The sequence below is a fragment of the Mus pahari genome, chromosome 6 (assembly GCF_900095145.1).
Source record: "Mus pahari chromosome 6, PAHARI_EIJ_v1.1, whole genome shotgun sequence".
NCBI classification, from domain to species: domain Eukaryota; kingdom Metazoa; phylum Chordata; class Mammalia; order Rodentia; family Muridae; genus Mus; species Mus pahari.
In genome coordinates, this window is record NC_034595.1 from 54,125,399 (window position 1) to 54,135,834 (window position 10,436).

General features: G+C 39.7%; 1 protein-coding gene across 3 annotated transcripts in view; it reads right to left on the minus strand.

The window, feature by feature from the left end:
* Positions 1 to 2,542: 2,542 nt before the first annotated feature.
* The window catches only part of C6H1orf141 (chromosome 6 C1orf141 homolog), a 52,173-nt gene continuing 44,279 nt past the window's right edge, over positions 2,543 to 10,436 (minus strand). For 2 of the 3 annotated variants that reach the window (XM_021200947.1, XM_021200945.1), the window contains 3 exons: positions 8,475 to 8,544; positions 7,171 to 7,351; positions 2,543 to 3,630 (listed from right to left, as the gene is read on the minus strand). In XM_021200947.1, the coding sequence (XP_021056606.1) occupies positions 3,067 to 3,630; positions 7,171 to 7,351; positions 8,475 to 8,544 (815 nt within the window). In that variant the 3' untranslated portion in view covers positions 2,543 to 3,066. Of the gene's footprint in view, positions 3,631 to 6,706; positions 7,029 to 7,170; positions 7,352 to 8,474; positions 8,545 to 10,436 lie in introns of those variants that run through there. The other variant, XM_021200948.1, reaches the window with a different exon arrangement.

Below are 10,436 nucleotides of genomic sequence, written 5' to 3' on the forward strand. Positions count from 1 at the left end.
CATTCCTGGCAGCTATTGGTTTAAAGGGTGATAGCTTTCAATTGAAAGCAGAAAACAGTGCAGAGTTGAAGTTCTGCCTCCTCGTGCCCAGCTCTCCCAGCTAAGAAACTACTTTAACTGAGTCCCCCAGCAAAGGTATGTTTGGATTTTTAATTTGTTTTTGAACTAGGATCTTACTCTACTCTGTAGCCCAGGCTGGTCTTGAACCTGTAATCATCCTGCCTTAGCCGACCAAGGACTAGGATTAAAGAGTACATCAACCTGAATGCAAAAATGTCATTTTTATGTTTGGAGTCTTTTTCTCTTGGGGGTGGGACTGCTAGGATCTTCTGGTGTATTCTGGACTATCCTTTTACTCACTGTGTACAGGGTTTAAATGAGAAATGCCGCCTTTAGTCTTGGGCACTTGAACACTTGGTCCCTAGTCGGTGGCTCTTGTGGGAGGAAGTGTGTCACTGGAGATGGGCCTTGAGAGTAAAAGCCTTGCCTGCTTCTAGTTTGCTCTCTTTTCTTAGTGCTGTGGTGGATCAAGACCTGAGCTCTCAGTTTCTTGTTCCTGTCTCCAAGCCTGCCATGGCAGACTCTTGTTCCTCTGGAGCCATAGTTCAAATGGACTTTTGCATAAGGTGATCTTGGTCATTTTCCTGGTCAGATAGGTTTGTCAACCAAACACAAGTCAGGGTTGCTGAGCAAGAAAAACTTCAATTGAGAAAATACCTCCTTTATCTTGGCCCATAGGCAAGTCTGTGAGACATTCTCTTGATTATTGGTTGATATGAAAGGGGCCAGCCCATGTGAATGATACCATCCCTAGCCATGTGGCCCTGGGTGGAATAAGAAAGCAGGCTGAACAAGCCATGATGAAAAATCCTGTAAGCAGCACTCCTCCATGGTCTCTGCTTTAGTTCCTGCCTTCAGGTTCCTGCCTTAGGTTCCTGCTTTGACTTCCTACCATGACTTCCCTTCATGGCGATTACAACTGTAAACTGAAAGAATCCTTTTGATTCCTTTAGTTGCTTTTGGACATGTGTTGACACAGCACTGGAAATTTAAGTAGGATGGTCATGGTATTTTCTCACAGCAATGGAAATCTAATATGGTTTTGAACTTATGTCAAGCTTTATTTATTTATTTATTTTTACTACTGATATTAAACCTAGGCCTCATTGACACTGGGTAAGAGCTCTAGGTCTGAGTTACATAGCCAGCTTTTAGTGTCTTCCTAAAGGATAAAGGTCATCAACACTCATAGGGACCAAAAATAACCAGTTACTCACTCCCTATCCCCACCCCATCCACTTCTTAAGCCTGAATAGTGTAGTTAGAAAAAACTTAGAAAAAACAATTGAGTGAATGACTTCCAAGGACATTTCTTTTAGAAAAGTTAGAGCATGAGCAAGATTAAGGGGAAATAGGATAGAAAGGAAATTTTATTGAATGCTACAATGCTAAATAAAATACTAGGCACTGTTTTAATCTGGAAAATAATCTTGCCATAAACCCCTGCTGTCTCTACCTTGAGTGGGAATACAATAAACTGAGACAGGCACATTCACAGGCTCATCTGAATTTTTTCAAAGGGTTACTTGTCTGTCTCTAGTGCTGACTATGGGAAGCCTGTCACCATAGCTTGTCATCTTACTAGGGCTGTTGTCTATGTCTTGATTTTCTTGTTGTTCCAATGAGTCTATGGTTTCTTTTCTGACGCAGCATGGGAGTTAGGAGGGAATAGTCTGTATTATAGCAAGCTGTATTAAAGCAGTTTTATATATGTAATTAATTCTGTCTTAAAGCAAAGGAAATGGCAGAATGGAGACACTGAGAAAAGACTGGGGGTGTGGAGTGCGAGGGACTTGAACGTCTTGGCTGGTAACAGATGATACCCAGGTTCCTGCCCTGCGTGGTTTGCAGATGAGCTTCTGGCCTCCAACTTCCTTTAATTAGATGATTCTAATCCAACCTGCTTGTCCTCAAATCCCAGTTAACACTGGAAGTTCCTTTTTTTTTTTTTAAACCTAGCATTTGCTTTTAATTATTGGAAATAACAAGTCATTATTTATTTTCACATTAAATTCTATTTAATAAAGGTATACATTAAAAAGTCTTTTTTTGGTAGGTTGATCTTGGAATTTATCACTACCTTTTTTTTTTCACGTTGAGAATTAACCTAAGATTTTGTGCATTTGAGAAAATTGTTGTAGGTTGAAGGCCTAGCCATTTGCCTTCAGAGACTGTTTTTAAGTGAAAAAATATGTGGGATCCTAAAGATATGCATCCCAAATGAACTTGGGAATAACTTATTGAGTTCATGAAGAGTTCAGTTTTTGTACTGGGTCAAGAAGAAAGAGTAGAGGAGTAACAGTGGAACGTTGGAGTAGCCTGAGGAGTAGCCTGAAACAATGTATCTAGAACACTCAACATTTGATACCACATTTCTACCACAATTATCTCACTTACAGACCTTACTCATTAAGTTATTCCAAACTCAGAAAGAAAGCTAAATCATGCTTGGAAAACACAATAATGAAGTTCCAAACAGCTCTAACAGGTTTTATGAAGCCTTTTTAATCACATTACATTTGGTCACGTGACACTATTATCCCATGAGTATCTAAAATGGTGGTCTACCATTAACTCCATATTCAGTAAACTATTGGTGTATCTGTACTGATAGTCAATTATAGGACAAGGTTGTTGATATTTTGTGGCTTCTGGCAGCAGCTTTCTCATCAATTCATGCCACAGTTGGTACTAAATGAGAATGTGCTGTAGCCGACAGGGGTATCTGATAAGTATAATTGAGATAAGCCATGGATAGGCTAGAGAGATGGCTCATCCTGGAAAAGGTAGGCTCACAGCCCAAAAGATAAACCATGAATGAACCCCTCTTGCTCGTAATTTCCTAATTATATCCCAGTGTTAGCTAACAATGTTGGATGATCTTGAACCGAGCACTTTGGATTGAGTACTTCATCCGTCAGAACATCAGTAATCAGACAACAATTTCTTCTATGATCTTGGAACCTGGTTCTTCTCGTTTTTAAATATTGCTGCACAAATGATTCTTTATGCTCTCAAGCCTAGCAGGTTATCCAATGGGGTCATGTTGTTTAGTTTATGTATTTCAAGTATATTTTTCAGAGGCTTGGAGTCATACTTGACAGGTAAGGTAGTAAATTTGCGTGTTGGTCGTGGCTTTGTTTTGGAATACATTTCAAAACTGTCTGCCTTATAACTCTCTCCTTGAGTAACATCTTTATCAAAGTAACCAACAAATTTTTTGCTTAAGCTGGAAAATGTTTGGGATAAATTATAACGAGTGTTCGGAGATATTTTCTTTGAAACCAGACTGTCATGTTTCTTCTTTCGTTTCTCGTTTATACTCTTTTGGTCATATTCAGCCGAGAAGACTTGCAAAGGTTTCTGCTGGACGATAGGCTTAGTACTCTGAGGTTCAGAAACAGCACTTGGTTCATTACTAAATAAAGCTTTGAGTACTTCGTAATTTTTTTCTAATACAATATTCTTTTCTGTACATTTCATAGCATAGGGGGTAAACCTTTTTGTCAGGAACAGCATTTGTACATATTCAGTGTCATAGAAAATTATTGGATTTGCATGGGATTGTTCCTGTAGATTAAAGAAAAAAATACCGAGTCATAAACCTATTGAAGCAAAGCTATATATACACTTTAAACATGGAAATAACATTTTAAAATATTTTAAATGACTATAAAGAAGCATGCAATAACAATAACATTCAAATACATTTTTTTTAAAAAAGATGCTTTTCTGTAATACACTTCCTTCTCAATAGCCAATAGCTTTATTAGACACCAAATTCAAAGGCTTGGCTTTCTTAAATCCTTTCTGAAATACGGTGAGGTATATAGAAATAAGTATATTTCTTAAATGCTCGTGGTATTGTGAGTGGAGAGAAGAGAATGGGAAGGAAGAAACACTGTATGAGCATTCCTTAGAAGGTCATGCTCTAGAGGGAAAAGAAGAAACAGACTACAGGGGTCCAGCCCCAACCTTTGGATGTACTCCAGGCTCTGAGGCAGGACACAAAGATCAAAGGCCAAAAACCAATGATCTCTGGCCTTGTAACTCTCTCTTACTATTTTGTGCTAATAATAATAACCAGTTTCTTACTATTCTGTGGCTAAACGCCAGCTGGTTTCTGTTAATAAACTCCTGCTGGCAGCAGCAGGAGATAAAAAAAAAATTACTTTCGTTCTTTTTTTCCTCTTTGACTCAGGCCTCTCACTGACCTGGTGAGACATTAAAAATTCCTTAACACTCCCTGAGTCAGAGAAAAAAGGAAAGAAAGGAAAAAAGTTAGAGAAAGAAAGGCATTCATAGAAGGATACACACATACTGGATGAAGCTGAAAATGACTGCACCCTCATTTATTTTTGGTTGTTAGCTCTTATACCCTCTCAGGATAAGTGATCACATGGTTTTCTGAGCATCTTTACATTCTATAAGTTCATAGTAAATTCAATAGTTTATGTCATAAAATGGCAGAGTTAAAGTAGTAATGTTTACATGTCTTTCTATTAAGACTAGTACCTGACTAAACATTAATTATGTTACTAGTTCCATAAGTTCATTATAAGTTTAAAGCAATAATTCTTATGTCACAAGTTAGCACTGGTTTGTCAAGAGACAAATCATCTGCCTTGTGTTTCATTAGTTTTGAAATTGCATATAAATAAACTAGTCAGTATTTTATTTTCTGTCCTTACACCTACAATAAGTTGTCCATTACCTGTTTATGACCTTTAGTTACCAGACAATGGCCTCACAGCTAACCTAGAATGAATGTTTGCCCTGATCATAGTTTGTTCAAAGCCTGCTTTCTTATCCTAGCACGATTAGCCTGTGACAGAGCCCTATTTGTAGCTTTTAGGGGCTGAAAATTGCTTGTATAAATTTAAGAATTTTATAGAATCATTATTAGGAATTATGAAATTATCTATTTGTCTACACAGCATTACTACATGAGATACATTTTTATGTTAATCTGAAGAAAACATATCCAATAGCTAATGACCAGAAATCATTAGAATATGTAATAGTGACAGGAAAAGGTGTATCAGCAGCATGAAGCAATGCTGGGACGAAGTCTCTTGGGACCTTGCCTCAGAGTTCACACATCACAGACCATGCAAAACAGTGGACCAGCTCCAGAAATGTCATTTGCATGCCTTTAGCCTTTCCTAGATGGCTTCTGACAACACCCCCCCCCAACATGGGTTGAGTCAAAGATAATAAGAGACATTAGTGAATATAAACCCACATGATCACATGTAGCTATTCTAATTTTAAAATTTAGAAATATGCCCATTATTATGATTATACCTTAGGACTTGATACAATACTTTGTAAAGGTATTTAATATATGCTTGAATAAAGTAACCAAATTAATAGATGGATATAAAAATAGAACATGCTTTATTATAGTAATATCAAAATCTATAAAAGTTCTTTTTTAATTACCATCCCCACACTTGCATAATTAATTTTCACAACTCTTAATTCTCGTTCTAGGTAAAAACTTAGTTCCGTGGAAACTAGTAAAATATACATATTACCAGTATTTGCTTAGCAAACATTAAATCAATAATTGCTTCATTAAAAAATAAATAATAGCAGTTTATTTCTTACAGCTTTGAAAGTTGGGAAGCCTAAACTCAAAAATGGAAAGGACTTGGTGTTTGGTCTGTCCTTTATACTTGGCACTGTGTTGATGTCCCTTGTATAGAAAATGACATAAAATCAAAAACAGCCTAGCCAATTCCCTGGAGACCTTTGTAAAAGTACTGACCCCATTCCTGAGAGCTGGTGTAGTCACCTCATAAATGCTTCTCGTGTGACCAATACACTAGCTTTTAATCTCCAGCTCCAGTTCCAGCTTATGGATGTGGGGGAGCAGAGACGTACAAACCACACCAGCATCCATACTTGGGATGGGGCATTCTGCTTCCTTACATAGCCACGGGGAAAGGGGCTGTGCTTTCTGAGTCCTTAGATGAGGAAGGCTTAGGTAGGACCAGAAGTCAAGGAGGGGCCAGAGGGGTGGGAAGGTGCTGGCACAAAGAACTGGTTAGGTACCATTATAGGATGTCTGGACTAGGAGATGGACTTGAGGGGAGCCCTCTCAGCTGAGGCAGAACTTTGCCCTTCCATAGTAAACCCCGACATTTGCTCTGCCTTAGGCACAGAGATGTATTCATCTGAAAGAAGTCTTCAGCTTAGGTCCCCTAGACAAGGATCAAGTCGGTGTCTTGTGCTAGCTATAGCTGGGAGGTCTCTAGGTAGAATAAGACAGAAGCAGAGTAGGAACCAAGGGCTAAATAAGCCCTGCACAGCAAGATAGCAAGACAGCAAGTCTTTTCTAAAATGAAATCAGAAATTAGATTAATGGTACACAAGTGTTCTTAGCATAAAAGGAATTCCAATGTCTCGGACTCCCCAAAAGATGACCAAGGAACCAGTTTTACTATCCTTTGTCAATAAAAATATTACCAACTTAGTCACAACGATGGCCTTCACTTTAGTTTGGGTTTATCCAACACTATAGAGAATTTCTACCCTGTAAGTTAGTGGTTCTCAATCTTCCTAATGCTGCAACCCTTCAGTACAGTTCCTCATTTTGTGACAACCCCAACCATAAAATTATTTTGTTGTTACTTGATAACTGTCATTTTGTTACTTTTATTAATTATAAATATTTGACATCCAGGAGATCTGATATATAGTCTTTGGGGAAGGGGTCATGACCCACAGGTTGAGAACCACTGCTTTAAGTCTATGTGTTGTTAGGTAGAGATAGAAACCATCTTCACCAGCCTTTCAGGAATTAGGCCAATCACACCATCTATAAGAGTCTTCAGTTCAGAAGAAGTCGCCATGAAAATGGTGTGTTGGGGTGGGGTGGAGAGGACTAGTCTATTTAGGATAAGCTATTGAAGTCTGATAAAGTGTCTGTCCTCTCCAGCTTCCAAGTTGTTAATTACGACCTGTGATAGAGGCATAGCATCAACAACACAGAATGGGCTTTGTTTGGATGATTTCTAACAAGGAGGATTTCAAGTCATGCTCTCTTTTTAGCCTTCCCAGGGCTTCTACTATTCATTTTCCTCAAATAGCAGTAGACCTTACCATGGAAGTATGTACTGTCCCAGCTGGACGAAGGTCGATTGTCTTTATTTTTGGATTTTTCAGTAGGTCCTCACAGTCCAGGGGAAGCATGATGTTCTGTTTGACTGGATGGGGCTTTCTGGCTTCATCATTTCTGGTTAACTCACTTTCTTTTGTAATACCATCTGGAGGGTATTTTCTCCTGAAAATTAACATAGTTTAGGAAGTGATTTGAGCTAATCAGTTCTCTCCCTACCTCTCTTTCTGGAAGTTACTACCAACATCCCCACTGATCCATCTAGTAGGTTTCAATCAGTCTGATAAGGCCATCCTTTCCTTCCTGCTTTGTGGGAGAAGCAGCGGGAGCAGAAGTGGAAACCAGACAGTTACCTGGGTACCTGTCATTTTCGAGTGGGGAGCATGATGTAGAGGCTGAGTAGAGGCCTATGGGCAGAGAGGTGTTGGACACATTCTTTCCTGGGGCTTTATAACAATTTAGTAAAGAGGGCGCAGCACTGTGCACAGGCAAAAAGGAAATAAGCTTTTCATCTCAGGTTTCCATTGATTTAAGCTGCAAGTGGGCTTATCCTTGCAGGCTTTTAAGCTAACCTGTAGCCCAGACTAGCAAAGGTAAAGCAGATAGCCTCATTCACAGAGGGTAAGCATGGAGGAGATGACAGAGCCTCATAAAGCCCATCCTGTCAGTGGGTCCTAAGAGTGGACCCTGACATACTTCGTAGAGTAGACCACGGGCACTCAGGCTATGATCAGCAGCCACAAGGGACCTAGGGAGGAACCCTGTGATCACTAGTCCTGACATTAGCAACGGGATCTGGTTCTGATCCTTGTCTAGTACCTTTATTTCTTTTTCCCAAAGTTCATCAAGACCCTTACTCATGTATACTCCACAGATACTGTCTTTAAGAGAAACAGAAGGACGACTTAAGCCTAAAGAACCCATTCATCACTGTTCCAAAGTTGCAAAACATCCCCATGGCCAACTTTTTGCTTCATTATTCAGAGATAATGATGAGAAGGATCTAGATGCTAAGGAAAAATAAACTACTTTTCCTCCTCCCTGTGGAAATATAACTAAATTGGTACCTACTACAACATATACTTATACTTTCTATTTTCATTTGACTGAACTCAGGATGGGAAGCCCACTAGCTGACCAGACTGGGGCTCCTCCTTTGATGGCATTATGGCAGTAAACATTAATAATAATCAGAAAAATCATTATTCTGTATTATACAAGGCAAACTTGTTCTACCAGAGTTGTCATCGAACAGTATAAAAATATTAACATTTTAAAAATAAATCACCTGTTTTTACTAGAATCTGCTGAGTGGTCTGTAGAATACATGGACTTCTTAGCTCTGCTTTCATGTTGATCTGCAATTATAGATTTTCATAAAAGATACATAAGTACAATGCTACCTAGAAAATGTCTGAATGAAATATCTTACAGTTTAAAATAACATAAAAGGGCTGGAGAGATGGCTCAGTGGTTAAGAGCACTGACTGTTCTTCCAAAGGGCCTGAGTTCAATTCCCAGCAACCACATGGTGGCTCACAACCTTCTGTAGTAGAATCTGATGCCCTCTTCTGGCATATCTGAAAACAGCAACAGTGTACTTACATATATAAAATAAATAAATCTTAAAAAAAAAATTGTTTAACATAGAAAACTTCTGGCATAGTGGCAAATTTGTAGTCGTTTGTTGACCCTTTTCTCTGTGTGTGTCTGTGTCATGTGAGTGTAGGTGCACATGGAGGGCAGAGATGTCAGACCACATGGAGTCAGAGTTACAGGTAGTTACGAGTTGTGACGTAGTACTGGGGATCAAAATCAAATTGTCTGCGAGAGCAGTACGTGCTTTTTACCGCTAAGCCGTTTGGCCATCCGTACTTCTTGAGTGAACAAAGTAGAAGAAAAGATAGAGCAAGGCTTCAGTATTCAGCTGAGACAGTGCAAGCATAAAAATAGTGAAGAGTTTTCATGGACAAAAGTTGCAGGTTTATTCGCAGGCAGCAGGCAGAGATGCTGAGAATGGTGTGGGCTTTTGAAACCCCAAAGCATAACCCCAGCGACAACTCCAACTGCATTCAGGATGGGAAGCCCACTAGCTTCCCTCCTACTCTTTTCCAAACACTTCATCATCTGGGGACTAAGCACACAAGCACATGAGTCTATGGGGCCAAACTCATTCAAACCACCACATTCCACTCCCTGGCCTCCTTGGGCTTGTAGGTATATCATAATGCAAACTGCATTTAGTCCAAGTTCAAAAGTCCCCAGAGGTTTCAGTCTCAAGACTGCTTAAAAGTCCAAAGTGTCTAAGGCATTTTCTTAAATGTAACCCTGTGTAAAATTAAAAAAAAAAACAAACAGCATCTCACATACTTCTAACATACAATGGCACCAAATATATATTACCATTCCAAAAGAGAAGAATGGAAACAGAGGGAGAAAATACTGGGCCAAAGATCCAGATCTAGCAGGGCAAACTCCAAATACTACATCTCCATGTCTGATATCAAAGTGCTTTTCAGATCTCCAACTTTAAACTTTGTTGACTACAACACACTTCTCTCTCTTGGGCTAGTTTCACACACAGTCTGCAGCTCTCCTTGCCAGGTATCCCATGGCTCTGACTGGCATCTGTAACATCTTAGGGTCTCCAGTGCAATCCAGCCTCATGCAATGACCTTTTGAGGCCTCCATGCAGGGACTGTTCTGTCAAACTGCTGGCCTTAGTGGCTTTCCTTAACAGTGGAAGAAGATTCCTTAACCCTTGTGGTGGTTTGAAGAGCTTTGGCTCTCATAGACTCATGCATTTGAATGTTTGGCCCACTGGGAGTGACACTATTAGGAGGTGTGTCCTTATTGGAATAGGTGTGGCCTTGCTAGAGGAAGTGTGTCACTGTAGGGGTGGGCTTTGAGGTCTTATGCTCTGCCCAGTGAGGGAGAGATTCTAGTTGTCTGTAGGAGAGTCTTTTCTTGACTACCTTTGGATCAAGATGTGGAACTCTTGGCTCCTCTAGCAACAAGTTTGCCTGGACACTGCCAAGCTTTCTGCTATAATGATACCAGACTGAAACTCTGAAACTATAAGCCAGCCCCAATGAAATGTTGTTCTTTATAAGAGTTGTCTTGCCGGGCGTGGTGGTGCACGCCTTTAATCCCAGCACTCGGGAGGCAGAGGCAGGCGGATTTCTGAGTTCAAGGCCAGCCTGGTCTACAAAGTGAGTTTCAGGACAACCAGGGCTATATAGAAAAACCC